Source organism: Carcharodon carcharias, chromosome 10 (genome assembly GCF_017639515.1).
Source record: "Carcharodon carcharias isolate sCarCar2 chromosome 10, sCarCar2.pri, whole genome shotgun sequence".
NCBI classification, from domain to species: domain Eukaryota; kingdom Metazoa; phylum Chordata; class Chondrichthyes; order Lamniformes; family Lamnidae; genus Carcharodon; species Carcharodon carcharias.
The window spans coordinates 127492326-127507225 of NC_054476.1; the positions used below are offsets into that span (position 1 = coordinate 127492326).

Consider the following 14900-nt stretch of genomic DNA (forward strand, 5'->3'; position numbering starts at 1 on the left):
TCGCATTCGAAAAATTAACAGTATTCCTCTCCAAGGATGCTGTTAGACCTGCTCTGCTGAATTTTTCCAGCTATTTTTGTTTTTGTTCCAGATTTCCAGCATCCGCAGTATTTTGCTTTTAAATTATTTGTCTTTGCCCGCCCACAAACCTGTCAATCACCGCTACCAGAACTCCCTCCCTGAAAGACACCTCCAGCCCCGCCCCTCGGGCTGTCAATCATATCCTCCGCTACGCGAGTTGTCAATCATGCCCGGCAACCCGCCCCTCGCGCTGTCAGTCATGTCCTTCGCCCCGCCCCGTCCCGCACCGTCTGACCGAGGGGAGGGAGAATCAGTCAGTCCCGGTGGATGATCAGTGTTGACCCCGGTCTGTGGGAGGCGGTGCGCGATTGAAGCGTAGCGAGAGCCGTCTCGGCCCAGCGGGGGCAGTCCGATTGTGGCCGGTACATCGGAGCGGGCGGGTAGCTTGCGCGGCCCCTGCTGCCAGGTGAGCCGGTGTCGGTGAGAGTGCGTCCCCCCTCCCCGGGTCGGGGTGCAGCATGCCCGCGGCGGGCCCCCCGCCCCAGCTCGCATCATGAGGAGCGCAGCGCTGCTGCTGGCTCTGCAATGGCTGTGGAGCGCGGCGCTGGCGGCGGCCAGTCCCGAGTCCGAGTCCGCGGCGGCGGCGGAGACAGTGGCAGAGATCGAGGTGGTTCAGTATCGGCACAGTCAGAACGGCGTGGTGGCGAACAACAGCACCCTCCGCCTTCAGGGACACTTCGCCGGAGCCGGCATGAGAGTGGCAGCTGAGGGCAAACTGCTGCAGGTAAATGGGAGACAGGACTTCCCAGAGAACATGGAGACAGGGAAAGTGGAGATTGGGAAAGTGGTGCAGGTAGAGTGGAGACTGAGAACGTGCAGGTTGAGTGGAGACTGAGAAAGTGATGCAGGTAGAGTGGAGATAGAAAGTGGTGCAGGTAGAGTGGAGACTGGGAAAGTGGAGACTGAGAAAGTGGTGTAGGTAGAGTGGAGACTGGGAAAGTGGAGACTGAGAAAGTGGTGCAGATAGAGTGGAGACTGGGAAAGTGGTGCAGGCTGAGTGGAGACTGGGAAAGTGGAGATTGAGAAAGTGGTGCAGATAGAATGGAGACTGGGAAAGTGGTGCACGCAGAGTGGAGACTGGGAAAGTGGAGATTGAGAAAGTGGTGCAGATAGAATGGAGACTGGGAAAGTGATGCAGGGAGAGCGGAGACTGAGAAAGTGCAGGTAAAGTGGAGACAATGTGGTGCAGGCAGAGTGAAAACTGAGAAAGTGGAGCAGCTAAAGTAGAAACTGAGAAAGTGGAGCGGCTAAAGTGGAGACTGAGAAAGTGGTGCAGGTAAAGCGGAGACTGAGAAAGCGGGGCAGGTGAGGCGGAGACTGAGAAAGCGGGGCAGGTGAGGCGGAGACTGAGAAAGCGGGGCAGGTGAGGCGGAGACTGAGAAAGCGGGGCAGGTGAGGCGGAGACTGAGAAAGCGGGGCAGGTGAGGCGGAGACTGAGAAAGCGGGGCAGGTGAGGCGGGGACTGAGAAAGCGGGGCAGGTGAGGCGGGGACTGAGAAAGCGGGGCAGGTGAGGCGGGGACTGAGAAAGCGGGGCAGGTGAGGCGGGGACTGAGAAAGCGGGGCAGGTGAGGCGGGGACTGAGAAAGCGGGGCAGGTGAGGCGGGGACTGAGAAAGCGGGGCAGGTGAGGCGGGGACTGAGAAAGCGGGGCAGGTGAGGCGGGGACTGAGAAAGCGGGGCAGGTGAGGCGGGGACTGAGAAAGCGGGGCAGGTGAGGCGGGGACTGAGAAAGCGGGGCAGGTGAGGCGGGGACTGTGAAAGCGGGGCAGGTGAGGCGGGGACTGTGAAAGCGGGGCAGGTGAGGCGGGGACTGTGAAAGCGGGGCAGGTGAGGCGGGGACTGAGAAAGCGGGGCAGGTGAGGCGGGGACTGAGAAAGCGGGGCAGGTGAGGCGGGGACTGAGAAAGCGGGGCAGGTGAGGCGGGGACTGAGAAAGCGGGGCAGGTGAGGCGGGGACTGAGAAAGCGGGGCAGGTGAGGCGGGGACTGAGAAAGCGGGGCAGGTGAGGCGGGGACTGAGAAAGCGGGGCAGGTGAGGCGGGGACTGAGAAAGCGGGGCAGGTGAGGCGGGGACTGAAAGCGGGGCAGGTGAGGCGGGGACTGAGAAAGCGGGGCAGGTGAGGCGGGGACTGAGAAAGCGGGGCAGGTGAGGCGGGGACTGAGAAAGCGGGGCAGGTGAGGCGGGGACTGAGAAAGCGGGGCAGGTGAGGCGGGGACTGAGAAAGCGGGGCAGGTGAGGCGGGGACTGAAAGCGGGGCACGTGAGGCGGGGAGTGAGAAAGCGGGGCAGGTGAGGCGGGGACTGAGAAAGCGGGGCAGGTGAGGCGGGGACTGAGAAAGCGGGGCAGGTGAGGCGGGGACTGAGAAAGCGGGGCAGGTGAGGCGGGGACTGAGAAAGCGGGGCAGGTGAGGCGGGGACTGAGAAAGCGGGGCAGGTGAGGCGGGGACTGAGAAAGCGGGGCAGGTAAAATGAGGACTGAAAAAGTGCTGCCGGGAAAGTGGAGCACGTAGAGTGGGGAACTGGGAAAGTAGGGATTGGGAAAGTGGTGTAGTTAAGGAAAGACAGTGCTTTAATACAGTGAATGAAGGCTGAAAGCCCTACAGGGAGATCTCATGAGAAAACATTAAAATCAGATGGCACTTTGTGCAGAGACTGAGAGTACTTGAGATAAAAGATATTGGCACTCTATATACAGGGAATGGAGACTTGAATAAATGTTTCAGATATTTATGCTGAGACCCCTGATGTTTGAGAAATATCTACCAAATTTCTCCTCCTATAGAAACCATATGATGTGTTCAAATTTCTCTTTTAAATCCTAGAGTAGTAAAAGCAATGAAAATGTGAGGGCTTTTTGATGTACACTTTTAATGCCAAGCTTTTTAAAGTCAACATGCTGGTCTAAGTAAACCTGACAACTGCACACCCAAGGAGCTGCTGGTTTTGGGATAATGCTTCCACTAGCACACATGTTTGGTATTACTGCAAAGATTGCACATTTGGATAGTTAAAATATTGTAAGAAGACCATAGAAGGTTAGTATTTCATAGCCAAGATGTACTGACAGTCAGTACAGAACAGTTTAATAAGCTTATTAAACACCGTGGTAGGGGAATGGAAACTACCATGTGCAGAGTAGTATTCCTCTTTGCTTGGGTGGTATTGAGTGAGAAGCCTGGAGAATCTCTCATTCCCGTTGGCTGATAGGTAAACCTACCTGGAGTAACTAATCCATGACTTGCAGTTTAAAACAACCCGGGGACCTTTTCATTCCCCACTCCGTGAGTACTCCAGAAACAAAACTTAAAAGTCTGAAACAACAGATGTAGCGAAGATCCACTGTGCTCTATTTCTGTCAACTCGGCCGTAGATACCAGGAAAATACCAAGTTTGATCTCTGCTGGAATGACAGTTTGTTAGCTAATTTCAGTCAGCATGATGTTTGAAGTCTCAAAGCCACTGGTAGAAGGGGAGAAAAGTCAGCTGGAGTTGCTATTCTATGACCCCTTTTAAAAAGTGTGTGTGGCGATTGATGAGGACAGGATTCTGCTTGACTGTGGTGTTCTGAGGGTCGATAGTCTGCCCACCGCTTCGACTTTCACATGACTCGTGCAACTGTACCCAAGAAGAACTCAATGCCTTCGGGGAGGAGGGGTGAAATTTGTCTTTTTTAAATATAATCACTGTGGAGCGTGGAGGACAGTGCCCCCTGGGCTTGAGTACTGTGTACAGTTTTGGTCTCCTAACCTCAAGAAAGATTTACTTGCCTTAGAGGAAGGGCAACAAAGTTTTCTAAACTGATTTATGGAGTGAGGAGAAGGCCCTAATGGGTGAGTCTGAGTAGACTGGGTCTATATTCCAAGAGTTTGGAAAAAAGAGAGGCAGAATCCTGTCCTCATTGAAAAATATAAAATTCGGGAAGATAGTGGGAGGGTGTTTTCTCCCGGCTCAGTCAATTTCTTAGGAAATGTGTCTACTGTTGGTGAAGTAAACCTCCCTCCATTGATGGTTTATAAATTTGTTGTATTTTATAAGCTTACATAATCGCCAAGTGTGGTGAGCTAGCATTGTGCCATTTGGCAGATGTTTGATCTGACTTTGATCAACTATGCTTGATTTTGGTGAATATTGACATTGCTACGTGGAATGAGATGAAATGGCTTTAAGCAGGGTCCCTACATTTTGTCTGATACAGATATTCTGCACATTTGGTCCATGGAAGCATTTTGTTTTCCCAATGTTTATTTCTAGGATGCCTTAGAAGATAAATGCTGCTCTTAAAATCCAAACGGTTTGATTAGTTGTTGTATAATTTTTTTGGTGATTCAGTAACTGGCAATGCTGTTGATAATTCTGCTCTAACTAAACTTGATAATATAATCTGACTTTATCATGCTTGAAATCACCAGGTTCTTTTTTATCTTTTCCTGGCGTTGGGAGCTATACAGTGCAGCCACTGCAGACGGTTCTTAATATGTGAACCATGACTCGCCATAGGTAAATAGCCTTCTCACACCAGAAAGTGTGGAGAACTATCTTCTACTTACTCAGCACTTGTGCATTATCCAGCAGGAGTCACTAGATAGCAAACAGCAGCAGGAACTCTGGCTGATTTTAACCGTGCCCCACTTTTGGTTTAGGGTTAGACCATCACTACCCCAAGATGACCCCAACGGCATCATCTTAGCACAGAGCAGGGATAAACCTGAGTACTTTGTGCCATTGAGTTACCATGCCAAATCTTGCATAAATTCACAAAGCTAGGTTAGTCGGCCATTATTATAATTCAGTAACTTCAGATCGTTTACAGTGTACAAAATTCTGGGTTAGGTAGAAACTATGGAAGTGTAATTGTTTATCAAAAACCTTTTTTTGTTGGAAAGTGAGTAGCTGAGTTAATGTGCTTACTGTGCTATAAAATGCGCTGTAGAGATGGAAGCCCTTATTAAACACTGAAGTGTTGTGTACTTTGAATCATTGTGTAGTGTTGTAAAAAGTAAACTGAGATTCTGTGGATAGGGCACTTTGAGATGGACTCCTCCGGCAGCTGTAGAGATATCAAGCAAATTCTTATACTGTACAACCTCTGGTTATTACTAACTAGGAATGTGTCAGAGCATCAAACATAGTTCAACTAGATGAACAGTATAAGAATATTAAAAAAAAGAGCTGGAGTAGGCTATTCATCCTCTTGAGTTTGCGCTACCATTCAGTAAGTTCATGGTTGATTTTCTATCTGCAGCTTTCTGCACTATTCCCATATCCCTTGATTCCCTTAATACCAAAATCTATCGATCTCCAACTTGCACATGTTCAACAATGGAGCACCAGAGCTCTCCGATGTAGAGAAATCCAAAAGTTTGAAATCCTTTGAGGGAACAAATTTCATCACATGTTGATCCTAAATGGTCTACTCTTTATTCTGACACTGTGACTTTTAGACTCCTCAGCCAGATTAAACATCCTCCCAGTATCTTCCCGAATGTTATATGTCTTAATGAGATCACCTCTCATTTTATCTAAACTCTAGGAATATAGACTCAGTCTACTCAGTCTCTCCTGATAGGGCCATCACCTCATTCCAGAAATTAGTTTGGAAGACCTATGTTGCACTCCCCCGAATGCAAGTATACCCTCGCTGAGATTAGGAGATCAAAACTATAAACAGTTCTTCAGCTGTGATCTCACCAAGGCTGTACACAATTACAGTAAGACTTCTTTGCTCTTTTGCTCCAATCCCTTTGTATTAAAGGCTAAGATATCATTTTTTTCCTAATTGCTTGTTATACCTGTGTGTTAACTTTCTGTAATTCATGTACAAGGACATTCAGATCTCTCTGAAAACCATCATTTTCCAATTTCTCACCATTTAAAGAAAAACTCTCCTTTTGTCTTATTTCTTCCAAAGTAGATAACTTCACATTTCCCTAAATCTGTTATATTCTTGCCTACTCACTTAACCAGTTGAGATCCTTTTGCAGCCACTTTGTATCCACCTCACAGCTTACTTTCCCACCTAGCTTTGTATCATCAGCAAACCTGGATCTGTCACGTGATTCCTTCATCTAAGTCATTGGTGTAAATTGTAAAAGTTGAAGTCTAGCACTGATTCTTGCAGTACCGCACTTGCTATAGCCTGGTAACCTGAAAATGACCTGTTTATTCCTTCTTTCTGTTTCCTGTCCATTAATCAATTCTAATACATTCCTCCAACCCCATGCACCCTAATTTTGTGTAATAACCTCTTCCGTGCCACATTAGAACCATAGAAAAGTTACAGCACAGAAGGAGGCTATTCAGCCCATCTTGTCCATGCCAGCCCGAGGACACCCAGGAGCTCTGTCTAATCCCACCTTGCTGCAGCCGGCCCATAGCCCTGCATCTTACAGCACTCAAGGTGTAGAATCAGGTACTTTTCAAAAAGAGTTTAGAGTTTCTGCCTCTACCACCAAATTGGGCAGTGAATTCCAGACACCCATTACCCTCTGCGTAAAAAAGTTCTTCCTCATGTCCCCCCTACACCTTCTGCCACTTATCTTGAATCTATGTCCCTTGTTCTAGATTTGTCCACCAAGGGAAACAATGTTATCCTGTCCATTCTATCTATTCCCCTCATAATTTTGTATACCTCAATCAAGTCACCTCTCAGCCATCTTTGTTCTAAGGAAAATAACCCCAACCTATCCAATCTCTCCTTGTAGCTACACTTTTCTAGCCCTGGCAACATTCTTGTAAAACTTCTCTGCATTCTCTCCAGAGCTATTACGTCCTTCCTGTAATGTGGCAACCAGAACTGCACACAATACTCCAGTTGTGGCCTCACCGGTGTTTTATACAATTCCAACATTATATCCTTCCTTTTATATTCTATACCTCTGCCAATGAAGGAGAGCATTCCATATGCCTTCTTTACAACCTTGTCCACTTGAACTCCTGCCTTCAGGGACCTGTGTACATGTATGCCAAGATCTCTCACTTCACCTACCCCTCTTAATATATTCCCATTTATTGTGTAATCCCTGTAACTGTTTGACCTCCCTAAATGTATGACCTCACACTTCTCAATGTTAAAATCCATCTGCCACTTTACCGCCCACTCCACCAACCCATCTAAATCGTTTTGGGGATTATGGCTATCCTATACACTGTCCACTACTCGGCCAATCTTTGTGTCATCTGCAAGTTTCCCAATCATGCCCCCCATTATCAAATGGCTTTTGAAAATCCAAAAATGCTACATCCATTAGTTTATCTTTATCTATCCTATTGATTACAACGTCAAAAAACTCTCTTCACAGATTCCTTTTTATGAATCAGTGTTGACTCTGCCCAATCATACTGTCATTTTCAGAGTGCTCTGTTAACATGTGCCTAATAATAGGTTTCATCATTTTCCCTGCTACTGATATCAGGCTGCCTATTCTCCCTGTTTTCTCTCTCCCTCCATCTTGAACAGCGGAGTTACATTTGCTACCATCCAATCCATGGGGAATATTCTAGAATCCAGGGAATTCTGGAAGATGAAAAGCAATGCATGTTTGGATACAGCTAAGTTAACCTTATTGTAAGATGTCACTCAGCTGCTTGAGGCACATCAAAGTTCGAAAGTTGTGTAGCTGCACTGATCTACTGAGACAGCTGTTGCCAATGTCAACGAAGTGAGTGGAAGTTCTTTGCCACTCCAGGGCATCTGTACACTTTCTAGACAAGCAGTTGTCAATACTATATTTTTTGGAGGTGCTGTCTTTCAATGAAAGCCTGGCTGCTCAGGTGAGCATAGTACACTATTGGCACCTTTTAAAGTTGAGAAAAGGGTTTTGAGTGTTCTCCCAACTTTCTTCCCTTAGCTAACACTACCAAGTACGATAACTGGTCACTCAACTCATTTCCTATTTACGAGACCTTGCTGTGCCAAGTTAGTTAACCTAATTGCACTCTACAAGTAATTCATTGGTTGTGAAAGCACCTTGAGACTTCTTTAGGAGGTCCTAAAGCATGATATAAATAAGGGTTCTTAAAACTCTAAAGACTGCCTGTTGCAGTCACTTTTAGGACTGACTGCTGTTGTACTCCGTTCTCCCACATATGACAGAAGTGTAACTTGTATTCTATTCCTGGGTCTGACATTGCCTGTTACTTGAGTTCAAATCCAGCCTGAACTGATGAGCTGAATATCTATTCTACCTGCAGTCCTTTATTAAATGAGTTCAAGCAGTATCAATCCAGGTACTAATGTGCATGGGCCTGCTGCACAAAACTGACCCCAATTCAGCACTGATTGGCAAACTCTCAGAGGGGTTGAAGGATAGCTGGTGTGGGAAATTGAGAAGTTGTCAAAGAGGGGCTAGATTGTCTTGTGAGGGCAGAGTAGAGGCATTTTCACTTTGAATCTATCTGTGCTGTACTTGATCTGGGAGTGCCTAATGCTGACGCTAAATCCCTAAAGTGGATAAAGTTCTTCATTAAATCCTTCACTCTGAATGCACTAAACTAGATGCTCCTGTCCTGGACTTGTTTCATGTGCACTTTTGCTTGCATTGGGAAGCCACACATGTGAAATATTGCTAACACAAGCAGTGTGAACTAATTAGTCCCAAAACCCAGAAGATTTGTACTGTTCAGATTGAAGAGGATTGAATGCTTGGCAAAATGCATGCAGATGAAGCACCAAGATTGTAACTTGTTGAAACAGTGTGATGAATTGATGTTGGGTTTTTTGCACAAGCCTGCGCATGATGATAGATCATCTCTCCTGCTGTAATGTTGCTATCTCCACAGAATACACTGTACGGTTGCAGTATGCAGTCTTGTAACGCCTAGGGGAATGTTTTGCAGCTTACTTTCCTGAGCGCAGGATTCTTTCATCATCATCCTTTGCATCAAAATGAAGTACAAGTAGGGGTCTCAACTCCTGTTGTCATGACTGCGTTTGACTTGTGTCTTAGGGATATGTTAGAGTGCTGATGAGAAAAAAGGTACTTTGGATTTATAATTCTAGTTCTTCTGGGATCTTACTGCTGACATGTGGAGGATTACATCTATGTGTTTGTGTATGGGTATTGCACCTGCACAATGCACATCCCCCATGGAGCATGGTCCTATCTTCTGTCAGCCTGACACTTAGTTTCCTTAATTCCTGGCATATTAATGGTGGAATTTTCAGTGATTGTTGGCACAAATTTCAAGGATTAAAAATTGAACTTACTGGCAAAACAATTCTAACGAAGATGCAAAAATTCCTTCCTCTGCTCAATTCTCCTTCATGGTGTGCTGAATTAATAACCTGTCTTGGTGTGTAATATAAAATGCACTTTTAATGAACTGCAAGCACCCATGTTGGTGTTTTTAAATCCTAATTATGTAGTTACATTAATTAAAGGCTGCTTGTAAATTTCTTCTGTATTTTAGAAAATTTTAGTTGCTCTCATGGGAGTTTTCTCCTTTCTGTGGAAAGATCAATAGATTGGCATTGGTATATTTGGTGGTGGAGACAGGAGGTACTATGAGAGAGGTGGTTAATATTAGGCGATGAGAACTGTGGCAGGTATCAGAAGGCATTGGCAGTGAGTCATGTTAGCAGGTCACAAGGTTGGTGAGTGCTGTGTGAGAGGATGGGTTGTTGATGGTTGTGTATTAGGTCAGTGGGAATTTGGTGCGAGCGTGGGAGGTTAGTGTGGCTTGTATATCTGGCCAGTGGGGGGTTGGTGCAGCTTGTATATCTGGCCAGTGGGAGATTAGTGCAGCTTATATGTCCGGCCGGTGGGAGATTGGTGCAGCTTGTATATCTGTCCGGTGGGAGATTGGTGTGGGTTCTGTTGAGGGGGTTGAAATACGGTAGTTATTGTATATTGGCTCAGTGGGAGGCTAATAAGGGTTATACCTTGCCAATAGGAGGTTGATAAGGCAGCAGTGTCAAGAAAATATAATTTCCATAATGTTATTGGAATGTATTGTAAAGTAGAGTAATAGTGGGATCTATGTCCATGGGTCTCTCTGTGTTTGTGTGTGTGTGTTTTGTGTGTGGATGGGACTTGATTGAATTAAAGGCAGCTGGTCTGAGGGCTTTGATGTATCAGAAGACAAGCTTGGTTTGAAATGTTAAAAGGTAAACATGGCTGGAGTTTTAGAATGAGAGGTGTAAAGGGAACATATGCATTTTTAGATAAATTAGAGTAGTGAATTTCAAAGAAGTGGTAAGGTGTTACACTTAGCCTTCAGAGGCTAAGGCAGTGTGTTTATTTTTCCCAAAGTTTATTGATAAAATTGGTACCATGAAAGATTTTTATTATTAGAAAAGTAGAGTTGAAAAGACATATTGGGACAATGGGGTTTACATTGAAAAGGCAGAAATCCGTATAAAGGAGATGAGATTGTGTGTAGGAAAGAAGGCATTCTAAGATCAAACAAGTGCGAAAAGCCTCCAGCGTCTAAGCCTCAAGCTGCTGTCTACAAGGAACTGAAGCTGGGAAAAACTCACTTTGAATTCAGCTGCCCAGGTTGAGTGCTTTGCCTGGGCCAGTTTAAGTCTATGTTGCTTTACTGTTGCCTTAACGGAGGTGTAACTGGGAGTTAGATTAACTAAGGGAGCTAGGAGTTATCATAGTAATTTGTACACCTATGTATGTGCTTAAAATCATTTTTTAAATTTAATTAAGGTTTAATTTAGTTTTGTAAGGAACCTGTAAGACTCGGTGGTCTTATTACTACTGAATTCAAGGTATGCACCTCAAAATATATACAAATTGCAAAACAGTTGTGACATTTGTTTCAAATTTCCTTTTGGGATTTGAGCAGCTCAGCATTTACCATGGGCTGTGCCATAACAAAATTGGGGCTTGTCCGGGAACATATTTGATATTCCTTCACTGGTTTGGAGTTGGTGAATCTTGAGGTTATGAGTACGAGAAGCACTTTGAATTCAGGAGTTGGTGTGAGTTTTTTTTTAAGTGGTGAGACTGCAGTATGGCTTTGGCAGTTGCTAAGACTTGCCTGGGAGTTGAAGTTATAACTTTGCTTGGTTTACAAAAGGCAAATAAAGCTAAGTTAATGGAAATGGCAAATAAGTTACACTTCAGATTACCTGCAAGGATAAGGAAATTAGACATAATTGAAGGTATGGCACAGCATTTGAAATTGCAAGGAATACCTGAGAGATCGGGTTCTCTAAGGGGTGGTTCATTGGAATGGGTTCAAATTCAGTTGCAAATGAAAAAATGTGAGCTAGAAGCATCTGAAAAAGAATAGGAAAGTGAGAGAGCATTCCAAATGGACCAGGCAGAAAGGCAGGAGAGAGAAAGAAAACAGGAAAGGGAATTAAAAATGGCGAGGTAAGAAAAGGAGGAAAGAGAAAAAGAGAGAGAAAATTCCAGCTTAAAATGCTGGCAGTTAAAAAAGAAATACCAGAAGGTGCGGAAGGACGTATTTCCAGATGAGAACCCAGTGGGGAGATGTTTAAATTTGTACAAGCTCTTCTAAAGTTTGAGGAAATAGATGTTGAAGCATTCTTTATTTCATTTGAGAAGATAGCTAAATAGATTAAATGGCTACAGGAAAACTGGACATTGTTGTTACAATCCAGGTTGGTGGCTAGAGCACATGAGGTTTAGGCTTCACTGTCGGAAGAAATGTTGGTTAATTATGTTGTGGTGCAAAAGGTTGTTTTGAATGCAAATGAGTTTGTTCCTGAGGCATATAGGCAGAAATTTAGGAATATGAGAAAACAGCCCGGACAAACTTATATTGAGTTTGAAAGACTAAAACAAAGTAATTTTGACCAGTTGTTACGGGCATTAAAGATAGAGATGACATATGCAGTTCTGAGAGAGGGCATTCTTTTGGAAGAAGTTAAAGATTTAATTCCTTCAGTAGTGAGAACTCGTGGAGGAACAGAGGGTTGAAACGGTAAGACAAGCAGGAGAGATAGCTGACGTCTATGAGTTAGTTCATAGAGCTGAACCTTTTTTCATCACCCTTTTAAATCCGAAAAGGATAGAAAGTGGGAAAGTGAAAGGAAGGTGGGTAATAAGGGAAGAGAAGGAGCTGGTGGAAATTCACAGGAATTTTTTCTCAAAATTAAAAAGGAAGGTGTTGAGTGTAGAATTGACGCTCGAAAATTGAGATGTTCTTATTGTAATAAAGTTGGATACATGAAGTCAGTGTGTTGGAAATTGTAGGGAAAATCTGTTGGGATTATTGAGGTGCAGAAAAGTTCTGGAAGTAAAAGTACTGTGGGTTCTGAAGTTCAGGTAAGGAAAAGAACAGTGGTTTGTATACAGGTAAAACAGGAAGAATCAGTGATAGGTAAGGAAGTGGGAATGTGTTCACAGTTTACTCAAGAGAGTTCTGAGGAGCAGGTTACAGAAATGTTTAAATATTTTATGTGAAGAGAAAGTCTTTCCATGTGTACAGGGTAGAGCAGGTAAGGATGTTAAAATTTTAAGCAGCACACCATAATCGTCAAACCTTAATGTTGTGGGATAGTGACATTTGTTCAGAGGGAGTATTGTAGGAGCAGGTGATAATAAGTGGGGTTCATGGAGATGCTAAACCTATTCCGTTGTGGAAGCTAAATTTAAAGAGTAAGTGGAGAACAGCAAAGTGATTGTTGGAGTAGTGGAAAAATTGCCCATTGCAGGGATTCAATTTATTCTGGGTAATGATATAGCTGGGTCTCAGATGTGGGTGATGCCTGTGGTAGTTGAGCAGCCTGTAGAAATGTTTTCAACGGAAGTGTTGCAGAGAGAGCATTCCTGGATTGTTTCCAGATTGTGTGATACCAAGACCACAGGCTCATAGGTTGAAACAAGTAGAGCAGGAAATTCAAAGGCGTGGAAGACCAATTAGCTGGTACTGTGTTTGATAAGGTTGTTCATGAAGAAAGACCGGAAGACATTGCAGCTGAGGTGTTTAACTTAAGACAGTTAGTGGAGTTACAGAAAAAGGATTTGCAAATAAAACAGCTATATCAGACAGCTTACTCAGAAACAGAGGTAAAATGTATTCCAGAATGTTATTACCTTAATGGTAATGTTTTAATGTGAAATTGGAGGCCTTATCATGCTTCAGCAAATGAAAGCTTGAGGGAGGTACATCAGATTGTAATACCATTTGGATATAGAAATGAGATTCTGAGAATTGATCATGAAATTCCAATGGGGGACATTTAGGAATTAGAAAGACATAGGCAAAAGTACAAAAATATTTTTATTGGCCTGGATTACATAAACATGTAGTCAAATTCTGTAGAACATGTCACACAAGTCAGGTGATAGGGAAACCACAAGAAGTGATTAAGCCAGCACCTTTCATTCCAATTCCAGCATTTGAAGAAACTTTCACTAGGATCATGATTGATTGTGTAGGACCCCTCCCTAAGACTAAAAGTGGAACTCAGTACTCACTGACAATAATGGATGTGTCTACAAGATTTCCTGAAGGGAAGTATTACGACAAAGGAAACTGTGGAAGAGTTAACTAAATTTTTTGCAAGATATGGTTTACCAAAACAAATGCAATCAGATCAGGGTTAAAATTTCATGTCACAGCTGTCTAAGGAAGTAATGAACTGTTTGGGAATAAAATAGTATAAGTCAACAGCTTACCATCCTAAGTCACAAGGGGCTTTGGATAGATGGCATCAAACTTTAAAAACTGTGATGAGGGCGTATAGTCAGGACTATCCACAGGATTGGGATAGGGGAATTCTATTCTTGTTATTTGCTATTAGGGATGCTCCTAATACATCTTCTAGTTTTAGCCCTTTTGAACTAGTTTATGGTCATGAGGTAAAGGGAACCACTGAAATTTATTCATGAGAAATTGGTGGGTCAAAATTCAGAAACTACTCTCCTGGATCATGTATCAAACTCCAGAGAGAGATTGGACAGAGCATGTGAGTTAACTAGGGAACATTTAAAGATGCCACAACAAGTGATGAAAGTGAGGTTGGACAGGAAAGCTACAACTTGTAGTTTTGTTGCTGAAGAGAAAGTGCTAGTTCTATTTCCAGTACTAGGCGACTTGTTAGAGGCAAGGTTTAGTGGATCTTACAGGTTTGAAAAGAAGCTGAGTGAAGTAAATTATTTAATAAATATTCCAGATAGAAAAAATAAGCAGAGGGTGTGTCATGTAAATATACTTAAAAAGTACTTTGACACGGAAGAGGACCAAAAGGAGGTATTAGTGGTGGTTGATAATGAGAAAGAAGTAGAAATGCAGTATTCTGAAATTGATTTCCTCTAATCAAATTGGATAATGAGGGGTACTTGAAAAATTAAATGTAATATTGAGTTACCTTCTATACAAGTGTCTAAGTGACTTGGGGAAGATATTGCTGTCACACAAATGTATTTGTGGAAATAAGTTGGGAAGGACAAATTTAGCTATGCAAGATGTGTCTGTAGAAGTTTCATCTTTGACGAGGCAACATCCTTATAGATTAAATCCAGCAAAGTTATCACAAGTACAGAAAGAAATTTAATTAATGCTTCAAAATGACATCATTGAGTCTAGTTGCAGTAACTGGAGTTTGCCTGTTGTGTTGGTACTGAAACTGGCTGGAACACACAGACTGTGTGGACTATCGAAAGGTGAACGCGGTGACAAAAGCGGATTCATATCCTATAACACGGTCGGAAGATTGCATTGAAAAAGTGAGACAATCAAAATTTATCTCTCAGATTGACTTGCTAAGAGGATATTGGCAAGTACTTTTATCGGAGAGAGTAAAGGAGATTTCGGCTTTTATGATGCCAAATGAACTATATCGGTTTAAAGTCATGTTGTTTGGTATGAAAAGTGCACCTGTAACATTTCAAACTGA

At 43.6% G+C, this 14900-nt stretch overlaps 1 protein-coding gene across 1 annotated transcript in view; it reads left to right on the plus strand.

Moving 5' to 3' along the window:
• The first annotated feature begins 357 nt into the window (after positions 1-357).
• Positions 358-14900, plus strand: part of LOC121282950 (E3 ubiquitin-protein ligase RNF43) — a 195806-nt gene continuing 181263 nt past the window's right edge. Inside the window, exon 1 of the mRNA XM_041196788.1 lies at positions 358-805. Coding sequence (XP_041052722.1) covers positions 575-805 — 231 coding nt within the window. The 5' untranslated portion in view covers positions 358-574. The remainder of the gene's footprint in view (positions 806-14900) is intronic.